Source organism: Astyanax mexicanus, chromosome 13 (assembly GCF_023375975.1).
Source record: "Astyanax mexicanus isolate ESR-SI-001 chromosome 13, AstMex3_surface, whole genome shotgun sequence".
NCBI lineage: Eukaryota > Metazoa > Chordata > Actinopteri > Characiformes > Acestrorhamphidae > Astyanax > Astyanax mexicanus.
This window is the reverse complement of record NC_064420.1, coordinates 40,381,847-40,406,563: the sequence shown is the minus strand read 5'-3', so window position 1 is coordinate 40,406,563 and position 24,717 is coordinate 40,381,847. Positions and strand designations below refer to the sequence as shown.

The 24,717-nt window shown below is 38.5% G+C and overlaps 1 protein-coding gene across 1 annotated transcript; it reads left to right on the top strand.

Annotated features, from left to right (window-relative positions):
- Positions 1-1,175: 1,175 nt before the first annotated feature.
- On the top strand, positions 1,176-24,521 carry mxra8b (matrix-remodelling associated 8b). Its single transcript, XM_022676965.2, has 10 exons — positions 1,176-1,375; positions 8,576-8,602; positions 9,692-9,994; positions 10,084-10,185; positions 11,133-11,639; positions 19,197-19,358; positions 19,576-19,606; positions 21,124-21,200; positions 22,092-22,169; positions 22,263-24,521. Exons 1-10 carry the CDS (start codon positions 1,327-1,329, stop codon positions 22,286-22,288), a joined length of 1,362 nt encoding a protein of 453 aa, XP_022532686.2. The 5' UTR covers positions 1,176-1,326; the 3' UTR covers positions 22,289-24,521.
- Positions 24,522-24,717: the final 196 nt, after the last annotated feature.

Here is a 24,717-nt window from a genome sequence, read left to right as displayed (position 1 = left end):
GAAATCATTTATGTTCCATTTGAGTTGGATATCTTGATGTTTAATGTAAGACGTTTTCTAAATTTTTGCAACTTACAGCCCATTAAACTCACTGCAAAACCATCTATAGCTCACATGAAATTGTAATTGACCATTTAAAATCTAAGTTACCATTTAATAATCAGTGTAGTCAATGGAATTGATTGATCTTGCTTTAGGGTTAGTGTTTATTATTAAAGTTTGGTTTCTGTTTTTAACCATTTATTTTTTATTAACTAGCTTGCTTATCCATCAGCTGACAGGTCAAGTGAAAAGCATTGCTTAAAAGTTGATTATCTTCCACCATCATTAAAGCATTGATCATATTTGGTTGTTACGCCAACCATTACATACCATACAAGAATTCAAGGGACAGTTACGAAGATAGCTTGTTTAACTAATTCAACCCTGCTAAAACATGCGGCTTGCCATTCGCTGCTGGAGCCCTGAAAGAGCACAATTGGCCTTGCTCTCTCTCTGGGTGGGTAGATAGCGCTCTCTCCCCACATCACTCAAAGGGTGATGTCCATCAGCACGAGGCGTCTGTTAGCTGATGTATCAGAACCGTGTCGCTGCGTTTCAAAAAGAGGTTTTGGCTGACTTCACGTGTCGGAGGACGCATGTGCTAGTCTTCACCCTCCTGGTGTGTTGGGGCATAACTAGTGATAGGGGGAGTCCTAATGAGTGGCCGTGTAAGTTGAGGAGAAAATCAGAAATATTTTTAGTGAACAAGATTGAGAAAATTGTCAATTGTCTTAAAACAAATTGGCAAGTTAACACATAAAAAGGTTAAAAGTGTGGGGAAAAAAACTGTTAAACAAAATAAAAAAATGGTCCCTTTAAATTTGTGAGGCAGTTTTCCAGTCTCCAGTAGAGGGAAGCAAAATGCTGTTTTCATCACACAACACAGAAAAGTTTATAATAATCACTTTATGAAAAATAACAGCCTTAGACAGTGTTTATGATAAGTATTAGACTGTGGCTAAATGATAACCTTACATGCTTAGTCATGATTAAACGTTGCCATGTCCCTAAAAACAGTGTTGGGGGATTTTTGGCTGCGGGAAACAGTCCTACATATAAACAGAGAGAATGGAGAGAATTGGGGGCAGGGAGAGTTTAGTATTTCATGGTTGGAGTCTGGAAGAGGAGGAGGAGGAGGGCAGACTGTGGTCCACACACACACACATATACACAGTGCTGGAGTTTTTGTTGTCGCTGGTCGACAGACTTCTTCTCATCTTCTCAGGTGATGATTTCCATCCACTAGTCGTAGCTCCATCACCTTCTTCATCACAGACTGTGGAGATGAGATCCTCTGGAGGAGTTTGGTTGGAGATGGTTCTGGTGTTTTACAGTAAGTAGCTCTTTTGTCTCTGTGATACTGTTTTATTCTTTGTTGTTTGTTGGTCAAAAGCAGAGAATTCAAAGTCCATGCAGAATATGGGCTTGTTTTGTTGCTTTTAATGCATTTAGCTTTTTAAACTGCCTGTCAGGTCAGTTTTAGACTGATACAGTACTGGGAATAACAATGACCCTTTGTTAGGTGACTGGTATGTCAGTAACATTAATATAAACAGTTATTCTTGACTGATGAAAGCCTATAAAACAGTAGCATTTGGTTTGTTGTGTTTGTTAGTAGACTTATCAGTAAGTGTCTATTTCTGAACTTTCCCTTGTACATTTACATTTATGTTTTTAAAAGTATATTTAACATTCAAATTAATACATACTAAATATACTATTTTGGAACAACTTATGGCAACTTAAGTACATTTGTTTTTAAACTATATTATATACAACATAAAAGCATTAGGTTGTGCCTTGTATAACTTAAGTAGATTTAACCATGTGTTTATAAATATAATTTTTAATACACAAGAAGTATATTGTAAATGTACTGCTTTGTGTATTGATGCACATATTGTGTACACTTTGATGCTACTGGGGGGGATACACTAAAATGCACTTTAAACAGTATTAACGCCACTACATAAATTTTCTATCAACACAACGTATAATTTAAAGGATATTGCTTACAAATACATTTTAAGGAAATACAGAGAAAGTGTATTTAATGTGTATTTTCATAAAATATATTAAGTAGAAAATGTCATTTTTGTGTTCTTTACCTAATTTGAACATACTTTTAATGCTCCTAACTTCCTTTTCGCGAAGGTTTAATTTTTTTATACTTAATTATATAATATTATTATAATTTTCAGACGATTTAATGCCATATATATATATATATATATATATATATATATATATATATATATATATATATATATATATATATATATATATATATATATTGTTAATATAACATTGGTAATTGCTAATCATAATGTAGCTGCAGCATTTTAATGATTAACATTATTTATGATTAACATTTTTTTATTGATTATTGTTAAACCAGTTATTATTGTGCAACTTGTTAAATTATTGATTAAATAAATAATCAGATTAAAACAAACACACAAGAAAACACACAATGGAGAATATCAAGGTTGGCAGTCATTATTGAGGTCATGTCCATTTACTGTATGATAAGTCAGTAATGTAATTATTGTGGCAGGCCGACATTTAGGATTGATTTACATCCTTTTGTTTTTCTTTTGTTTGCAGTTCTTCCTTCTTTCTTTGTGTGAATAATCTCCAGTCCAGTGCAGGTCCAGTGTGACTGTGTCTTTGTTAGAAGGGCTAGTTATGGCCCCAGGCCTGTTATTAAAACATTACTGTGTGTGAGTCCACAGTGAATCACTGCTGAAAAAGATCTGACTCCACAGCTCTGCGAGGGACAGCATTCAGCAGCTATTAGTGGACACGCTGGAGTCCGTCCAGCAGAGTTTTGGGTTGAGTGTTGGGTTTTTTGGTTAATCAGAGGTAGGAATTGTGCGGTGTCAGCAGGCTGCTGCTGCTGCTGCTGCTGCTGAGAGTTTACTGTAGGAGGAGAGGCTGAAGCCAGGCCTGTTAATCACAGCGGATGTTTTCTCTGTGGAGAGAAGAGCCTGAGAAATTCTTTCTTATCTAAAACTGTCTGAGCAGTCCAGCATACGGTGGCCGAGAAAGCCCAGCGCAGTGCAAATTGAAAAGCGCTGCAAAAGCACAAAACACATCCATCAAAATTACAACACAGGCGCAGCAAATAGAAAAACGCGCTGCAAAAAGAAAAACGCGCTGCAAATAGAAAAACGCGCTGCAAATAGAACCACAACACAACGGAAGTGAGTCACAACACAACGGAATTTTCCCGGGGGACCTTAAAAGATGCTGTACCAGCTGTATACAAAGGACAATAAGTGGCAAACAAGCTTCTGAAAAGTAAGTTATGTTTATTACCTGTGATTACCACGGTTGTGTGCATATTATTAAAAGTTCTGCTTCACAAAACGCCTTGTTTGCCACTTATTGTCCTTTGTACACATAGTGAAGTCCGAGACGTTACTGAAGACGCAGCTTAGCTGGTACAGTATCTTTTAAGGTCCCCCGGGAAAATTCCGTTGTGTTGTGACTCACTTCCGTTGTGTTGTGGTTCTAGTTGCAGCGCGTTTTTCTAGTTGCAGCGCGTTTTTCTATTTGCTGCGCCTGTGTTGTAATTTTGATGGATGTGTTTTGTGCTTTTGCAGCGCTTTTCCATTTGCACTGCGTTGGGCTTTCTCGGCCACCGTACACCAGCAGGCTCTGGCTTCGCTGCCTTTCTCCTCAAGTTTACGTTAAAGAGAGAGTGCTTTTTTGTTTTTTAAAGGTTTTTAGGTATTTGCGCTTCTTGATTTTTTTCACTCAACCTGATGAACTTTGAGATTAACTTTTAAGCAGCTCCTTACTAAACGTATAACATTTTTAAAATATAAATTAAAACTGTATTATCTGTATATCCTTTAAAAAAATCTCTTGTTTATATTATTCACAAAATTCCAATCAATTCATTTTAAATTAACCAAAAATGCAGACATGTATAGCACTATAAAGTAAATTGTGAAGTGTTCACAATTTGGGGATTTGGTTTAGGAACACTTACATCTGTATATGTTGTGAGGTGTTATCTTGTGCGAGTGAGACTGAACACTGGGCAACGTTCTCATGGCAAGGCGATTATGCATTATCAGGATTTAAGGGAGGCCTGATAGTGGGTGCGAAGTGGTGTGGGCACTTAACATTATTTGATCCACAGTAGTGTCACATGTGTACTGGAAATACATCATAAGCCATATCTAGACGGGATTAGTTCAGAAGCTCCTCCATTTCCACTCGTTGTTGTGTTTATGTGGATCTAGCAGTGAACAATAAAAAAAGCTATTTTATTAAATGAAGGTGGTGAAACTCAGAAATGTGCATCCGGACGGGATTAACTTTACTGGAGGACCACAGAGTTCAGCGAAAAATAGTAGGTAATTCAGCCTGTAATTTTAAATTTTCTCGTCGACGTCTAAGAAAAACACGTACATGATCGTTCTGGACAGTAATAAAATCACAGAGGATTTTAACCACATAAGATAGAAAACTCCCTGAGAAACTAATCATATCTGGATAGGGCTATAAGAGGCTAATATTAGCACCCACAATGTACAGTGCAGTTAGTGTTAATGATCGTGACCAGCGGCATCTGGCTAGAATTGTCCGTATGAACTGATAAGTGACGCTGCCAATAATACCAACTACAACCAAGATGTTGTAGACACCCACACGCATAACCCACAGGCAAGTTTAGTGGGTTTTTTTTTTAGCTGTTCTTCTTCTTTTATGGGATGTGGCAAAATGGGACATGTATTAGTGCACTTTTATACAGTATAATAAAATTAATCTTTCTACTTTTTGGATGCTTTCAAAAAATTAAATGTCGCTCGATATACTAGCGCTATGTCAATAAGGATATTCTAATAAATAATAAATAGTCTATTCTATTCTATACTCCTTTTTTAACTGAAAGTACTAATATCTTGGCACACTTTTCAAGACTGATTCACTTGAGGAGAAAGTTCTGCGTCAGTTCCTCGCCAGTTTTCTGACTCATCAGCGTTAATTACATGCTTCTGGGAGACAATTTTCTGACACGTTGTTTAGCGTTTAGTGCTAGCTGAGTCTTCTTTGTGCGGCGCTATTTCATTGTGGAATATTTATGAAGAAAATTACAGGGTATGGATGTCTGTTTTTCCTTTCTACAGAGCAGCCATGCTTTGCTTTTCAGCTCGGCCCAGTCTTCAGGCTCAGCGGTTACCGAGATCCCCACATTTATGAGAACTGCACTTTCATTCTTCCCGACTGCAGGGCACTTTTCTTAATGTATACGAGACGATTTGGAGCACAGTGTCTCTTTACACGTATTTGTTTAAGTGTAGTATAGTTCATTTATAATTTGTATAGCAATATGTATTTCAAATTAATGTCTGAGTGCAGATACAGTATACACTCTTTGGGCTCAGTGGTTACCGAGATCCCCTCATTTATGAGAACTGCACTTTCATTCTTCCTGACTGCCTGGCACGTTTCTTTATGTATACGAGACGATTTCTCTCTTTCTTTTATTAGAAACTGGGTCTAAGTGTCTTTTTACCCTTTTATTGTGTAAGTGTAGTATAGGTAATTTATATTTTGTATAGCAATATGTATTTCAAATGAATGCCTGAGTGCAAATACAATATACAGTTGCAAAAAAAAGTATGTAAACTTTTTGAGATTACTTAGATTTCTTTTTATAATTTTATTTCTAATTTTTCCCATTTTCTCCCCAATTTACACGGCCAATTACCCAACCCATTCATTAGGACTCCCCCTATCACTAGTGATACCTCAACACACCAGGAGGGTGAAGACTAACACATGCTTCCTCCGATACATGTGAAGTCAGCCACCGCTTCTTTTCGAGCTGCTGCCGATGCAGCATTGCCGAGCAGCCAGCGCGCTTGGAGGAAAGCACAGAGGCTCGGCTCTGGTACATCAGCTCGCAGACGCCCTGTCCTGCAGACATCACCATAGGAGTGATGTGGGGAAAGAGTGCCATCTACCCACCCAGAGGGAGCAGGGCCAATTTTGCTCCCTCTATCGCTGGCAGCTTGATGGCAAAGCTGCATGAGCTGGGGTTCGAACCGGCGACCTCCTGCTCATAGTGGCAGCGCTTTAGACCGTTGGACCACTTGGCGCCCCCAAGGTTTCTTGGATTTCTGCATAAAGCGTTCACATACTTCTTCTAACTGTATGAACAGAAGTATTGGGACACCTGCTTATTCTTTGTTTTTGTTTTTTTCTATTAAAAAAATAATGGTCATTATAGGATTGTGTTGTCCCTCTCTCTTCTGGCTTTAGTGAGGTCAAGATGTTGGATGGCCACCTCCCAAACTCATCCTCAACCCTTCAACTCATCCCTCTTAAAAGTATTAGGTGTAGCACCATAATTACAGAGAACATGCCCTTGTTCTAGCCCACACGCAGCATTAGACATAATGCTCCAATAGTACAAAGAAAACAAGTTCATAATCCTTAAGAAACAACAATAGAGATTTCAGAAATCAATATTTGGTGGAATTACCATGATTTTTAATCACAGTTTTCATGCATCTTGGTATGCTCTCCTCCACCAGTCTTACACACTGCTTTTGGGTGACCTTATGCCAAAATTAAATTCAATTCAAGCAGTTCAGCTTGGTTTAATGGCTTGTGATCATCCATCACCCTCTTGATTACATTCAAGAGGTTCTCAATGAGATCCAGATCTAGAGATTGGGCTGGACATGACAGGGTCTTGATCTGGTGGTCCTTTATCCACACCTTGATTAAAATAGCTGTGTGAAATTAGGCATTGTCCTGCTGGAAAACAGACTGTTATCAGAGTTGGGGAACATTTCCAGTGCAGAAGGAAACACGTTTTCTTCCAGGACAACCTTGAGCATTACACACATTAGTATTGTAGTTTTTGAGGGAATTTGAACATGTTTGCTTTACTTGAGGTCTGATAGCGTTTAATTTTCTTGTTTTTTTTTGTCCATTTCTCTTTTTTTTTTTGCAAATAAATGCTCTAAATGACAGTATTCTCAGAAACTGATATTTTTTCAATGGTGCTCTCTTAACTTTGTCTATGGCTGTATATGTATAATTCTATTATATATGTTTCTATGAAAACTGGAGGGTTTAAAGTTTAAAGACACTGGACCTGAAATTACAAAAACATCTCCTCACAGGAATAATACCATACAGCTGTGAGTAATGTTTTGAAGCTCATAGTGATTGCTAAACCACCTGGTCATGTGATGCACTCTGGGAGTAGATGGGTTTCTCCCTTGTCTTCTGTCAGTGTATTACTCAGGCTGACCACATTTCTCTGACTAATCTGAACTGCTGTATGAATATCGCTAAATTTAGAACTTTTATAAGTTCAGTTAAAAAGCTACAGCTTGTTACCGCCAGTTTTCCTCATCAGCCGGCTCTGCGGTTTTCACTTTAACCTTTCAAGGGACACCGTGTGGTCCAGTGGTCTAAAGCGCTGCCACTATGAGCGGGAGGTTGCAGGTTCGAACCCCAGCTCATGCAGCTTTGCCATCAAGCTGCCGGCACTCAGAGGGAGCACAATTGGCCCTGCTCCCTCCGGGTGGGTAGATGGCGCTCTCTCCCCACATCCTCCTTGGGTGATGTCCACAGCACAGGGCATCTGTGAGCTGATGTACCGGAACCGAGATGCTGCGCTTTCCTCCAAGCGCACTGTGATGCTGCTCAGCAATGCTGCATCAGCAGCAGCTTGAATCGGAGGAAGCATGTGCTAGTCTTCACCCTCCTGGTGTGTTGGGGCATCACTAGTGATATAGGGAGTCCTAGTGAGTGGGTTGGGTAATTGGCCATGTAAATTGGGGAGAAAATGGGAGAAATTAGAAATAAAAAATGATAAAAAAAAAAAAATAAAAAACCCTTTCCGGCACAGAATGTGTTTCTAATTTGACAGATTAAACACCTAATGCAGATGTTTCCTTTTTAAACACAAATGCAAAATGAGAAATAAGCAAAACGCTGGTTTCTCACAGTGTCAACTGTGCCTTAAAGGGTTAAAATGCCTAATAGATTTTTGTTAGCCTGTGAGTCCTGGTTCAGCAGTGGTCCTGAAGCAGACAGGCTTAGGCTGCAGTCTGAAGGTAAATGTTGACAGTGTTTAGGTTCTGGGTCACTGGGGCTTTGACTGAAGCAGGCTGGGGATGAATAGGGCCTCTGTGCTGGGTAATATGTTGGCACACAGGCAAACAGCAGATGTAATAGTGCTTACACTATGTGTTAGATGTAAGTGCACCTCTTGAGACCCCAAAAACACACACACAAGGTACTGGAGTGTGCTGTTATAACTGTTTTTGACAACTTGTCTGTCAGCTGTTTTATAATAGGTACATATTTAGAAAATCTCACTTTTTCAGTGTGTGTATATATACAGTGTACTGCTGGGTATGTGCACCCAAACCACAAACCATGAAGTAAGGGACAGTTATCATCATTCTATTGAGACAGCTTGTTATGTAGAAACCTCCATCTGAGTGACTGGTTGGTTAAATATTGCATTTTTTATTTTTTTGTGTTTCAGTTGCTGCCGTCCTTCTCACACCTTACGGTAAGTATTTAAGAACAACTGATTATCATGAATAAGTGATTTTTTTTCTCATGAGGATGCACATGGATACCTTGATTATATTGTTATCTGCTTATAATCGGGCATATTTTAGTGTTGGTATGAGTGCTTTTTCAAAGTTATATTTGATTAATTACAATTGATCTATTTCAATTGTATTCCATTTGGACAGAAACAAATATTGTTTATCATGAATTTAGCCATGTCCCAAGTCATTTGTGTGTTTTACACAGACACTTGATGCCAGATGCTGCTGCTCACAATCATTTACCACCTACTGTGCTGTCCACAGTGAGTGGTAATGACTTCTCTGACCTGTTCTTGGTACACATGTGACACTGTGCATCAAGAAGAGTCAAAGGGTTGCAATATTTAGCTTTGCAATTTTATTAATTATATTGATTCACAAAACAGTGTATCGTTTTTTTTTAGTTTAGATATTAAGATTGGTGTCAGACTGGGGATCATTTAGTGTTGTGTTTAAACACCGGCCACTAGATGACAGTGTCATACTCTATCTATATGTCTGTCTGTCTGTCTGTCTGTCTACCTACCTACCTATCTATGAGTAGAATGTTTAGGTTCTACCAGGTTACTAAAATGTATTTCATTCAGTTTGCAAAATTTTGAACCCTACAGAAAGAATCCATTTAAGGGCTCTGGGTGGTCCAGTGGGCTAAGTGCTGCCACTATGATCAGGAGATTGATGGTTTCAAATCCTGTTCATGTAGCTTGCCGTCAGCTACCGGAGCCCTGAGAGAGCACAAATGGCCTTTTCTCTCTCTGGTTGGGTAAATGTCGCTGCGCTTTCCTCCGAGTGCGCTGTGATGCTACTCGGCAATGATACATCAGCAGCAGTTGGAAAAGAGGCGGAGTCTGACTTCACATATGTTGAAGGAGGCATGTGCTAGTCCTCACCCTCCGGGTGTTGGGGCATCAGTAGTGATAGAGGGAGGTCTAATAAGTGGGTTGGGTTATTGGTCGTTTAATTTGGGAAGAAAATGGGAAAAAAAAAAAATAATAAAAAAAATATATATATATATAACTCATGGTGTACTGTATGTGTTGTAGTGAGGGCCCAGGCCAGTGTGCAGGGTGTAGTGGTGGAGGCCAGGAACATCACACTTCGCACAGGATCGAAAGCTGTATTACCATGTCACAACCAGCAGATGATCTGGAGACGAGACAGTCTCCGGGACCGGCAGCGCGTGGTGCACTGGGACCTGATCCAGAACCGGCCCGATTACACAACAGAGCGGGTTCTAGACTTGAACTCAGGAGGAACTGAACGCGTTTATAACGCCTACAACAAGGGCAGAGTCACCATCTCCAAAGACGCCTTCAGTGACGGGAACTTCTCCCTCATCATCCACAGTAAGATCCTGCTGTGAGAACCCGAGCTGAGCTTCACTGATAGAGGATGTTCTGTCTCACTGATTTATTCACTGCTTTTGTTTCTGCAGACGTCGACATGAACGATAAAGGCATCTACACCTGCAACCTGCACCACCATTACTGCAAGATCCACCAGTCCATTCAGATCCAGCTCAACGTCACTAAGTCCGGTATGAATTTCTGCATTATACTGTATATCTGTCATTGTTGTAAATATTCTTATGTGTTTTTATTGTTTAACACACACATAAGCACCTCTATCATGAAAAAAATGAATCTTTCCTAGATTAAATTAATATGTAATCAGTGGCGTGCAGTGAACCCCCACTCACCACCCCACCGCCCCCCAACCCGCACGCAGCACCACCTCCCCGGCTGCCTATCAAGTGACATGTAGATAAACCTTACAATAACTACATATTCTCTGTCTTGACTGAGTTATATGAACTTAATACACATAAACAGCCCACATATACAACAGCTACAAACCACAAAATGTTGTAAAACAAAAAAAAATGTATTACGACAGTATGCCAGAGCAGCCCAAACCATGAAGTACATACAAACACTCACCAGTCAGGCAGCCTTTTTTTGTGGATTAGTTTCACATTTATGATTTTCACTCTGGGGGCGGGGCCATGGCTGTCTAACCCCTTTTCAGCGCTCTGCTGAAGGGGTACGCGCTGATTAGTCGTAAAACAGCACGCAGGGTGGCTTATTTTAGTAGTTAGCGAACTATCATGGAATTGTGACTGGAAATCAGGCAGGTATTGTGTCACATCATATTAAAAAGCCCTTTTAAAGGCTGTTTAAAGGACAGCAGTGGCACCAGCAGTTTTGGCAGCGTGTTGATCTCAGGGTCACTGCTGGGTTAAGAACAGTCCACCAACCAAAACATCCTGCATCCAACAGCAGCCCTATAATCAGTTACTGACCACTGATTAAAGAATAGGAGATCACCTACACTTTGTACATCATCTGTTGCACATAATTAATAGTTTTATCTATTATAATCTCTACCTGTACACCTACTGTATCGACAAGGTAAACCAATAAAAGGTTGCTGTGTTTCCGATAAATTGTCCCGTCCTTGTGTTTTTTCTGATTTTCCCTTCAGCTCGTAAGGAGAAGCGAGTGTGGGACGGGGAGAAGTCCGTGTTCGTGGTGCTGGTGGGCAGCAGTGTGGTTTTACCCTGCGTGAACCGCCGCCCCCTCTGGAGGGAGGGCGTCCGGGAGGAGGGCCAACAGCAAGTGGTCCACTGGGACTTCCAGGCTCCGGGTGTGACCCGCGACCGCGCCGACCGCCTCATCGATCTCTACGCCTCCGGGGAGAAGCGGAAATACGGGCCGACGTTTCTCCTCAGCAAGATGAACATCTTTGCCGAGGCTTTCAGCGTGGGGGATTTCTCCCTCACTCTCTCTGACATTCAGCCTGCTGATAAAGGCCTGTACTCCTGCCACCTGCACCACCACTACTGCGGCCTGCACGAGAGACGCATCTTCAGGGTCATCGTGGAGCCTCCTGTGCCTGGCCTTCCCCCCGCAGAGACACCCACTGAACCTACTCAGCCTACTCATCCCGAAACCCCCAAACAAGTTCCTCAGCAGCAGGACGATGACCCTGGTAATGTCTTATTTATGATTTGAAAACCAATAACTTTTCTTACATCGTATACTGTACAAAAAGAAAACCGGTTTCACTGTATTTTTATTACTATTTATTTATTTATTTATTTTATTTTATTTTTTTGGCGTGAGTGGGCTTTGTATAGGTTTGTGACCTACTTTACTGTTAGGAGTACATATAATATCAAACACTAAGGCTTTAAATTAAGGCTTTGGTTATTCCTGAGTTTACTTGAGTCCCACAAAATTACGCAATATATGAAGAAATCAGACTTCATTAGCAGGAAAACAGCTGAAAAATGTAAACAATAGACCTTAAAAAGAGATATGCTAACAACTTCAACACGGCTTCCTTTTTAAAATGTTCCATAAACACTATAAATTGACCTAAAATACTCAAAGCTTAAGTTTTTGAAAAAGACATTTTTCAAAAGCTCTATTGCACAAGTAAGACACGCGTTTAATATCAATTTATAATGTTTTTCTGAAGACATTAAGGGCATTACAGTGTTAAAATCAGCCACAATCCCCTTCTTTCTATAGTTTATGAATACATTCAGTTCAGAGTGCCTTAAAATGATCCTTTAAGCTAGAGTAATAATATATTTAAAAGGGCTATAGTTACTTCCTTGTATCCAGAGTTTTAGGGAGTTTAATCTCTTGTGCTGAATGAATGAATTACCTATTCTGGGCTTGTCTGGGGGACGAGAGGAACATTTCTCTGAGCTGTGCATCAATTACGCTATTGCAGTCCGTATTCACGTCTATTCTTCCATTAACTCCAGTATGCTAACTTGTTATGCTAACTGGCTAGTGTTAGCTAGCGAGCTGTGTGTCTTCTTTGGCGGCGCTGTTCTCTGCAGCGCCTCTAGCGGTATGGCGGTATGGAAAAAATGCATACCAGTATAAAATTCTCCTCCGGTATACCAAATGAACCAGTAAACCGCCCAGCACTAATTCTAGTGTCGCCAGGCACATTAACACAAATAATAAATCCATATACACAACCTCTGCAGAAACATTGTTGGAGACCCTTATCTATCTCCAACCCAAAAGAATCTACCTACTCAAAAGAATGAGTAATACTCCACCTGTGGAGCTTCTACAACTAAACTAAATAAACACAATAAAACATATACACATACTTATACCTCCCCAACAAAAAAAACAAAAAAACAATTTAAAACCCTACGAATAACTCCAAAAAGAAATGAAAGGGCAGACAAGAAGCACACAATTAAATTTCCATAGGTTTTATTAGGGTATCCTGATTGCATTCCTCAGGAATGTATATTTTCATGTTCAGCATATCTTATTCTTATAAAGCTCCAGCAGAGAGCAGTAACATTTGTCATTACGTGGACTTGCTGTGTTTCTGGTCACTGCCTTGCCCAAGTATTTCCTGTGTTTTATTTCTCAGTCCTGTTAATCCAGTTCCCTCACACACGTCTGGCCTTCAGGGGAGGAACGCAGCCCCAGCCTTGGCTGATATCTCCATTTGGAGCTTGTTTAACTCTTCACCACTTCCAAGCTTCAGAAGTAGAAAGCTAATATTGTAGCTAATGAAATAATTATTCTGCTCTATACAAGCTGCTCTGTATATTATATATTTATTCTATAGGTCATATTGAATAAATAATACTTTCCTTCTTCACTAAGACTAAGTAAAAAAAGTTGCTTTTATTCTTTTCCTCTGCTAAGTAAATGACTGAGCTCATTTTAAAACCGTTGCTTAATAAAGGGAGGCAGCAAAGGTCTGACTCAGTTTTGCAAGTTTAGCCTCTTGGCCTATGACGGTATCCCTCAGCCCTGCGCTGGATAATACAGGCTGTTTTCTGGTGTGAAAAGGAAGTTTGCTACATCTGTACAACATCTGGCTTTCAGTGACATTAAACGCTGAGCGAGGAACCGTTTTGGTTCTGTCAGATTCACATCTTCTCTTGTTTTTAACTGCATGCCTCTCCCAGGTGAACTCTTTTGAAGATTTTAGTGCCCTTTAGCCTTGCCCAGGGGTTTTAGTGATACATACTGAACAGATTATAAAGCGCAGATTTACTTCAAATACTGTAATACCAAGATTAGATACACTGGCATGCCTAAAGTCATGTACAGCAGTAAGTTTTACTGCATTTAACAGATGCTCTTATCCAGAGTGACTTAGCATTATTATGCTGTAGTGCACTGAAGTGTGCTTGTAGCCACATTATTAATCAGTATATTTAAAGAGTGCTGAAGTGTAACAACATTTTTTGTACTTATTATACTTTAATTAGTATAAAAATAGTACAAAAGTCTTACTTAAATTATACTAAGTATTCGCTAAAATGGAATGTATGCTAAAATGGAACTATTATAAATATACATAAGTAACTTCATGTACAGTGAGTCCAAGAAGTATTTGATCCCTTGCTGATTTTCTTCGTTGGCCCACTAATAAAGACATGATCATTCTATACTTTTAATGGTAGATGTATTCTTACATGGAGAGACAGAATATTAAAAAGAAAATCCAGAAAATAAATCTAAGGAATATATATTAATTGATTTGTATTTCATGGAGTGAAATAAGTATTTGATCCCTTAGTATTCATTAGCAGTTCTGGCTTTTACAGACCAGTTAGACACTCCCAATCAACTTGTTACCTGACCTGAAGCCACCTGTTCTCACTAATCACTTGTGTGAAAAACACCTGTCCACAGAATCAGACAGATCACACAGATTTCAAGTCTCCAACATGGGTAAAACCAAAGAGCTGTCACAGGACCTCAGAGTCAGAATTGTTGACCTTCACAAAGCTGGAATGGGCTACAAAAAGATTAGTAAGGTGTTGGATGTGAAAGTAACAACTATTGGTGCAATTATCAGAAAGTTTAAAGAGTATAACATGACAATCAACAGACCTCGGCCCGGTGCTCCAAAGAAGATTTCGCCTCGTGGGGTGGCAATGATGCTGAGAACGGTCAGAAATCGTCCTCCAACCACTCGGCAGGAGTTAGCAAATGACCTGAAGGCAGCTGGGACCACAGTTTGCAAGGAAACAATTGGCAACACTTTGCGCAACAATGGATTCACATCCTGCAGTGCCCGAAAGGTACCCCTGCTGAAGAGAGCACATGTGGAGGCGCGCCTCAAGTATGCCAATGATCATTTGAAAGATGAACCAAGTTATTGGGAGAAGGTTTTGTGGTCAGACGAGACCAAAAATGAACTTTTTGGCCTCAACTCCACCCGCCATGTGTGGAGGAAGAAAAATGCTGCCTATGACCCCAAGAACACTGTGCCCACCGTCAAGCATGGAGGTGGAAGCATAATGTTTTGGGGGTGTTTCTCTGCCAAGGGTACAGGGCTACTTCACCGCATCACTGGGAAGATGGATGGAGCCATGCACCGCACAATCCTGAGGGACAACCTCCTCCCCTCTGCCAGGGATCTGAAAATGGGCCGTGGTTGGGTCTTCCAACATGATAACGACCCTAAACATACAGCAAAGGATTGGCTCAAGAAAAATCACATTAAGGTCATGGTGTGGCCCAGCCAGTCGCCAGACCTCAATCCGATCGAAAATCTATGGAGGGAGCTGAAGGTCAGAGTTGCCAAGCGACAGCCCACCAACCTTCATGATTTAGAGAGGATCTGCAAAGAAGAGTGGGCCAAAATTCCCCCTGGTGTGTGTGCTAAACTTGTGGTTAACTACAACAAACGTCTCACCGCTGTGCTTGCAAACAAAGGCTTTGCCACTAAGTATTGAGTGTGTTTGGCAAGAGGGATCAAATACTTATTTTCCTCATTGAAATACAAATTAATTAAAATATATTCTTTAAAATTATATTCTGGATTTTTGTCTTGATATTCTGTCTCTCCATGTTAGAATATATCTACCATTAAAAGTGCAGAAGGATAGTGTCTTTATTAGTGGGCAAACAAAGAATAAGCAAGGGATCAAATACTTCTTGGACTCACTGTATGTAACCCCATATTTTAAATATGCTTACAGTCAAATTATAAAACATTTTACATCATTACAACTGTATCAAAACCAAATTGAAAACCTCTGGAATATAATCAAGAGGAAGCTGAACTAAGCTGAGCTGCTTGAATTTTTGAGCAGTTCAATAAATTTACCCAAAAGCAGTGTGTAAGACTGGTGGAGGAGAACATGCCAAGATGCATGAAAACTGATTTCTGAACTCTTAAAATTTTCTGCAAAAAATGCTTTAAAATGACAATATTTTTGTTTGGAATTTGGGAGAAATGTTGTCTGTAGTTTATAGAATAAAACAACAACATTTATTTTACTTAAACATATACCTATAAATAGCAAAATCAGAGAAACTGATTCAGAAACTGAAGTGGTCTCTTAATTGTTTCCAGAGCTGTATGTTTGTTGATTTTCGTAGTGAGATTTAAACAGACATTTGCACATCTTAATAGAAATAATAGTTTATTTTATTAAAACTGTGGCATTCACTATAGATAGGGTAAATTTTTTATGCTAAGTTAATTAATAAAAATGAATGTGCTTATTAAGTTCAAACTTTTGGATATGACTCTATATTGAAGTTAAATAATAATAAATAATAACGTTAATATTGATTATACTTTTCTGAGTAAAGCATTTTAGATAATGACACTTAAATACATTCTTCCAAAAGCTTTTTTCTGACTAACCAGTGAACCGAGTCACCATTTAAACCTTCCCTTTAAACAGCTGTTAGTGCTGACAGGGCAATACATGCTTTTGAGGGATGGGATTTGTGTGTTTATGTGGTGTTAATGTTACTCTACTGCAGCCAAAATATGCCAGATTAAGCATAGTTTATATGATACCATATAAACAGTTACTAAATAAATCATATAAAAAAACTGTAGATTAAATGTTGGTAATAGGTTGACTGGGTTTAAGTAAGAAATGTGACATCACCTCAGACCTATTTTCCAGTTTTTTTTGGCAATAAGTAAACGGAGAAAAGCTCTAAAGACAGACTGACCACAAACAACACGTTCCTCCTCCTGTTTTCTCCTCTTGGCCGCTTCGCGTGTGTTTTTTCTCTATCACAGCTGCATGACATCAGGTCTGGAACTCATTATGTCTGAGTCGGTCTGACATGGAGCCCTGTTCCTCTCTGCCTTTTCCTCGCTGGCGTGTGGGTGAAGGGGAAAAACAAACCGCCTGGACTTTTTTTATCCATTAGAGGCACCAGGATAATGCAGTACCACTCTGAAGAATGTGTCTTAACCATTGCCAGCCTGACTATTTAGTTATCTTCATCCAGCAGAGCATTAGAAATAATCTAATTCTCTAGAAACAGATGTTTCTGGAAATAACTTCACTCAAAACCAAAGCTCTATTAAGTGCTTTATTAAATTATTTAATTAAACTCCCAATCTAATCTATTGACTCAGGATTGAGTCAGCTGACCCAAGAAGAACACTGATATATTAAAGTAGCACAATATTTAGTTTAGCAGTACTGTATTGATAGATACTGATAGATATTGATAGATTTTCTTATTTAAAGCAGCACTAGGTAGGATTTCCTTGATTTTTGATCTTTTTAAAGAAGTAAAATTACAGCTTGAAACTCACTGCAGCGCTGCATTGAGGTGTAATAGGAGGAATAGCGGTGCTCTCGTGTCGGTGCTGGAGCTCCTCTGAGCTCAAACCAGACTCTGTAAGTTTTCCAGGGCGGCCTTGACCAACGCTCGCGAGAACTGCGACCTGCTTTCCGACCTTTAGTTCTAACAGTTCTACAAGGACTACTGGTTCATTCTTTAAAAACTAACATACAGACACTCTGGCAGAAGCTGGAAAGAGACTGAATATGTCTGTGAAAGACAAAAAACGAGAAAGAGAAACTAATCCACCTGAAACATTTATTACACTCTACAACTGTATCATTTTGTGTTGTGTTTAAACCCATGAACTTTACTTTCACAGTGTGTTCAGATTCCAATGTTCTGACTTTATAATATAAAATATTATGATAAAAAATATATAGCAATATATTTTCTTGCTCACAGTTTCACAACGAATGGGAATACACTGAATCATAACCCTTGTATAATTGTAATGATACAATGATCCACTACACCAGGGCTTCTCAGCTGGTCTCAGCCCTTGTCCCACATTTTTTCGTGGTCATTAAGTCATGACCCACTTTCATAGAGTACAAACCAAACAAATTTATTTAAGAAAAATAGCCTTAAATAACTCATTCACTCACACATTCATATGCATGCAAAGTAAATTTAAGAGCATTTTTTAAGAAAATGAGGTGGAACATGAAAACTACATGTATAAAAGTTATTACAATAAAATTAGATATCAAAATTGCACAAAAATAAATAAGGCCACAAAATGAGATATTTCACATCTCTGCATATCTCTTCAATCAGAGTACATTAGTAAGAAACTCCCAGTATTTTTCCCAGTAAAAAAGACAAGTACAAAATCAGATGCAGTAATTATTTTTTAATTTTGAAATATTTAATTATTGAATTAATTCTTTTTTTATTATGTATTGGATCAGGTTGAGAATTGTTGTAAAACATAGCCATTCATTAAATTCAGGCATATTTTAACTGGTCAGGTAATGGCTAGGGTCTTTGTTTTAACCACAGTGTTTAGAGAACCATCTGGTGTCCTCAAGATGCAACATGTACTCTCTTTTCCTCCAATATAAAAGACGATTACGAAATCAGATGAGCAGTAATTACTAATTTTTTTTTTTATGTATTAGTTGAGAATTGCTGCAGTACACAGGCATTAAATTCAGGCATATTTTAATGGGTCAGGTAACAGCTAGGTAAACCCCAGTCATTTTTCAAGTTTTGTTTTAACCATAGTGTTTAGAGCACCATCTGGTGTCCTCAAGATGCAGTTCTTGTACATCATTATCCAGGTAGCATGTAATGAGGAGAGTTCTCAGAAGGTTAATAAAAGAGTTTTGTTAAAGTCTGCAGTGTGGAATTATTTTTATTTATATCTATATAATATCTGAAACTATGTAAAACTATTGTAAAAATGCTAGTAGCCCATTCTTCTTACTAAAATACAGTCATCATGTCATATCAGTTCAGAGTGTGTACCTTTACACATACACACATACATACACACATATTGACTTGACTGCAGTGTTGTAAATGAACAGGGAGTTGATTGGTCAGGTAGGTCAATTAGACTGGATCATCAAAAAATAAACTTAGTTGTACTAATCATTAATTCTGAAGTACAATGAGATTTTTTTTTTTTAGGTAACAGATACTATAATAAGATATTATGGAATGATTCATTTATTTTAGCGGTGATGCTATATATATATGTATATAATTTCTTTTACTGTGTTTAATATTCTGATTGTACTTCAGAATTAATGATTAGTACAACTAAGTTTATTTTTTGTGGCTGCATTGTTTTTTCAAATAAAGCTCAGATCAACATCGGCTGATGCTCAGCATTAATATATTTGGATCAGATTGAGGAGAAAGCAGCAGCAGCAGCTGCAGTAGTAATAGTAACTGTATTAGTCATCCTTTCTTTGTCATATTTCTGCAGATACCAATATGGTGGAGTCATCCCACGTCTTCAACGTCATCTTGCCAGAGAGCCGGACTCACCTGCTGCACCAGGTCGGCTACGTCCTTGCTTTCTTCCTGCTGCTTCTGCTCATGCTCATAGGACTCATCATGACCACGAGGCAGTGCAGGAAGAAAGGAGGTATGGTCCTGAGGGGATTTGGGTCTGTAAAGAATTATTGCTCATTTTATGAGTAAATGTAAAAAAAAGACTCACTGAATCATTTGTTCAAATGAAAGACTGTGATTCATAGTGTGTATCAGTGAGTGTGAGTCATGTCATAGTATGTACTACAACTGGGTTTTTTGTGCCAAAAATCTGATTATCATTTTAACACAATGTCTAATGTGTATTTCAGGGATGGAGGCTGATTTCAGAAGGTCTGGCAGGTAAGAATTAAATTAAAATATAAAAACCTGCTTTATATAGAACGTATATTTAAAAAAAAAAAACTAATCGTCAGTGTCTTGTATAGTATTGTATCTCCAAAATGGTACGTCTACAAGTGAGATAAAATAAATACATTCTATGCTATCAAAGAATGTTAATCTGAAAAGGTTTTATTCCAATTTGCAGCATTTCTATTGGTCCAAACTGGAGAAAACTTTACATAAGATAAAAAAAAAAAACTACCAGATTTACATTATATTAGAAATTGTTCAAGGATGCTGCTTGCTTGACTAATTACAGTGAGGTGATTCTTATATAATACACATGCTTTGTATCACTATTAAATTTACTTTGATTAAATTACAATATAATTTGAAAAAAAGCAAGCTTATGCATATAAACCATTCAGCATTCATATGGGTTACAAATAAAAAAATAAAAATGGTATTTATTTATCCAAATAATTGCTAAACAACAATGTAAATCGTCAGTATCAAACAAAAACTTTATATCAGGTGTCGGCAATAAGCAGCCCGCAGGCCAGATGTGGCCCGCAAGCATGAAACATCTTGCCCGTGAGGTTGTTATAATGAACTATGATGAACGATAATGAAAAAAATAATAATTGAAAGGCTCCCCTGGTGAGCTTTTGTTCACATCCCTTCCCTGTCTCTCTGTCTCTCGCTCAGCGTGACTTTAGTTTCTACCCGTTCTCATTTTTCCACCCATTCTTGGGCTCCCTATCTCCTTATAAGGGCGTTTTTTTCCCGGCCATGTCCCAAATCACTAGCCGGGGCAGTAATAGTGTATTGGACCATGACCCTGAGGACACGGGTTTGATCCTGCATGAGGAGCGGTGTGTTTATTTTTTTCGTTTTTTTCTTGGGTTTACCTGCATTGAGATCAACTGTTCTGCAATTAGGTTCAACAACCCTCTGGGCTGGAGAGCTACTAGTCTGTAGCACTTCATCCCATTACACTTCATTTTCCAAAATAGAATTTTTTTTGTGGCCCACCACATAATGCCCTGGAAAATATATTATCAACTTTACAGGAGGATTTCTATTGGCCCATGCATTATATAATTCTGATATAATATTTAAAAAAAAACATCTTCCAGGTTGAAAAGGTATTTAAGTCACTTCCACCCTCACATATACATATTACTATAGATCTAAACCTCAGGCATACTTACAGCATCCCCCCGGCCACAGCATCCTGACCACAGTGAATTCCTGTCAGTCCCCAGTGCCTTCTTTTAAACCCAAAATATGGACACCCTACTACTGATGAAGTGCTGGTTGACAGGAGAGCTGAAAACAAAGTTGAAGAATATGTGAGCAGTTAGTGACGCTGGATAGGGAAACTAGGCACAAAACTTTAGTTCATGTTTTTGTGCTTTGTTATTGGTGGAAATTGTGTAATTTGTCCATTGTTGAGGTCTTGAATATGTTGAAATTGAACGTAAGTTGTGTTTTGATCTTGATATATGTGTTTATCTTGCCCTGTTGAACAGGAATGAGAGGACTGAAATTGAGTTGGAGTTACAAGCCACTGAACTGAGACCCTACAGTCAGGAAGACCTCCGACTCGGTAATAACAAGTGTCCATTTATATTTTAGTTAAAGGTATTAAAAGTATTCTGATTCATTACTCAGGTAGAAGTATAGATACTAGGGTTTAAAATACTTCTGTATAAGTTATTAAGTTATTAAGTATTAAATCAATATATTAAAGAAGCTCTTTAGAAGTTCTGTCAAGTCTCTGCACAGATTATCTTCATACTAGGCTACATACAGCTACATACTGAAGGGAGATATTTATCTGGATATAATTATTCTTACGATAAGAAGACAGAATGAAAACAAGCTAAAATTAAATAGGAGTAACGAGCCTGTTTTTAAAAATCAAGGAGTAGAACGTTTAGATAATTGTGTGAAAATGTAAGAAGAAGTAAAAAAAAAAAAAAAAATCTCCCGTAAATACCGGTACTGTTTCTAGCTTGTGATGAGGTGTCAGTCTTACAACCCGTCTTAAAGTTGCTTACTGCCCACCTGAAAAGTTAATGCTCATTGGACAATAGGCTTTAAAACGTCATTTCGGGGGCTCCAAGTGTTCCAGCGGACTAAGGCGCTGCCACTATGTTCGGGAGATCCCTGGTTCGAATCCCGTTCGTGCTGCATGCCACCAGCTGCCAGAGCCCTGAGAGAGCGCAATTGGCTTTTGTTGATTGGAGGACCACTCAAATGAGGGCCAGGATCTCATACCGAACTGCCAGTCACATAAATACTAATGAACTTGACATACATCCCTGATGTTACATAATGTTAAATTAACAGGTGGATAAATACATGGATAGAGAAACTATATTTATTGTTAATATGTAGACTGCCTCTGCCAGCCCACCATAATAGCGCAGAATAAGACCAGATTAAAAAAACTTGATTATAACTCAGATTCTTCTTTCTCTTTGTTTTCTTTCAGACTACAAGAATAACATAATGAAAGAGAGAGCTGAGATGAACAACTATCCCGCCCCAAAAATGATAGATCTCAACAGAGGTGAGTTCAGTTAAAGTCCTCAGGTTACAGTAGATGTTTAATGTGTGCAATATAATAAATCTGTCTGTTTAATGTATCTTTTTTTTATGTTAGAAATGGAAAAACTGTCGCGGAAGTGAGTGTTGGTGAGCTGCTGGCTGGTCCAGGGCGTGCTCTATGGGATTATGGGATTGAGGAAGACTGCAGATGTCCGGGTGGAATCTTTACTGTACAATCAGAAATGCTCATCTGCAGAGTTTCGTTGTGTGTTTTTAGTATGTCTTTTTTAATGTTCAAATCTGGGCTGTTTTATCCTTGAAGAAAGCTTACTGTAATGTCATTGGGAAGTCGTATTGGGATGTGTGTACATGTTTAAAGCTGGAATTGTGCTCTGGTGAAACAAGTGAAAATAATACAATGTGGTACATATAAAGCAATAAGGTAAAGCGGAGGATATGAAAAACTTAAGTGTATCGACTAATTCGGTGTTATAGACAGTCTGCCTTTATGTTGTGTTGAAAGATTAGCACATGCCTCCTGCGATACATGTGAGGTCAGACTCTGCCCTTTTTTCCAACTGCTGTTGATGCAGCATCACACCTACCCATACAGAGATTGCATCACCAATCATACTCGCTCATACTCCGACTGCTGATGGCAGTCAGCCTGATCTTCTGATCATACTATATACTATATACTATACTATATATATATGGTAAATTTACTACTTTGTTAGTGCAGTTCAGTTTCCCCAAGAATCAGGTGATAATACAACTTACATTCACAATTTTTTATGGCACTTCAACTACAAAGCACTTGAATATGATGTACTTCACTAACACATGACTAGATCAGGGATCTTAACCTTTTTTTTACTGTGCTACCCATTTTTAAGGTTTAAAAATTTTCACCACCCCCTGCCCTTTTCAAAAACAAATGCTTGGCAGCAATGTGTTTTAAAAATTAATCGGTCTTAAGGAGTTTAGAGTGCCTGTTTTAATAAATATATTGATTTGATGCTACTTATACTTATTGCTATAATGTGTCACAAACCAAAATGACACTATATTTTGCAATATCGATATTTTGTCCCATCCGTAGTACATAAGTGTAGAAAATCCTGATTTGCAGAGAAATTCAAGAGTCTGGCATATTGTCTTTACCTTTCATATTTTTTCATTAATAAATGAAATCTGTTCATTTGAAGTAAGGAAACATATCAGTCCTGCTAAAACAAATTATAAATATTTCCTAACCTTTAAAAAACACTTTTATTGTGGTTATTTACGCCTCTGCAGAGCCCTCTTAGGTTGAACTGTGCTGTAGGCGTGGATGATGTTTTCATGTACTTTCAATAACACCGCCCCCCCCTGCTGACATCCAACCATCTGCGTCTCACCGCTATCAGAGGCATACTACTGCTGCTGCTGCAGCTCAGCCAATCAGCTCTTCCTCCTGCCCCACCTCTAAACCCATACATCACCCAGCAGTGCCCTCAACAAACTACCCCTCCCATTTTTCTGAGTGTGGAGTCAACTAAAATCAGAGGGTTTAGTTACCCTTTAAACAGTAACTATATCTGAACCCTCTTAGGAGTTGCTACCCCAGGTTAAGAACCCCAGGACTAGAAGTAACTTGTAGTTTAACCAAATTTGATCCTACACAGGTTCTCACCTGGCAGTATTTTCAGGTGTGGCTGTCTGGGTTTACTGAATCACACTAGAGATTTACAGAAATCCGAGAATCCAGAGAATAATATTAATAATTTGCTATAAACTCAGGTAATTGAAATACATTTGTGATTCCAGGACCATGAACCTCAGCAACCTGCAGTGATATCTACTTATGTACATAATCTGGTATCTACTTAAGTACATACATATTCTGCATATTTTACTGCTATTTGTCCATGTAACCTTTTTTTAATATTTTTTATTTGATATTTTGCGCACACACAAACACATGCACACGCATGCACATAGCACAATGCAGTTTATCTGTTGCTGAGAGAACTGCTTCTGGCTTCATCCACAGCACGCTAGTATTTTATGGTTAAAAGTGTAGAAACATATACATTATATAGACTGGACTGGAGAAATCTCAGTGATAATGTGTATCTAGTTTTGCATTTATCTCTTCCTATCATTTATTGTATCCTAATGACCAAGTTTTCCAAAGTTTGCGTTATAATGAATGCAATTTAACATGAGGGTGACTGAGGGTTTTGGGGAACTATGAAATGACTCAGTATAATCACATCTCTCTGCAGTCTTTGCTGTTGTTTCAATGTATTGTATGTTGTATTTTTATTGCTTAAAAAAAGGGCTTTGTGCAAATTTTTCAATGTAATAAACTTTATTTTTAAATAATCAACTCATGTTTGTCTTTGTGCACTTCATTATTCAGCAGATTTAAAATGATTCACACTGTCCAGCGGGCTAAGCGCTGCCACTATGATCAGGAGGTCGCTGGTTCAAATCCTGTTCATGTAGCTTGCCTTCAGCTGCCAGAGCCCTGAGAGAGCACAATTGGCCTTGCTCTCTCTCCCCACATCACTCCAAAGGGTGAT

Excerpts from the sequence above, each read along its gene's own strand:
- mxra8b (XM_022676965.2), top strand. The coding sequence starts at position 1,327 with ATGAGATCCTCTGGAGGAGTTTGGTTGGAGATGGTTCTGGTGTTTTAC. Across the intron at positions 8,603-9,691 it reads CGTCCTTCTCACACCTTACG|TGAGGGCCCAGGCCAGTGTG; the intron begins GTAAGTATTTAA and ends TATGTGTTGTAG. Across the intron at positions 22,170-22,262 it reads AATGATAGATCTCAACAGAG|AAATGGAAAAACTGTCGCGG; the intron begins GTGAGTTCAGTT and ends TTTTTATGTTAG.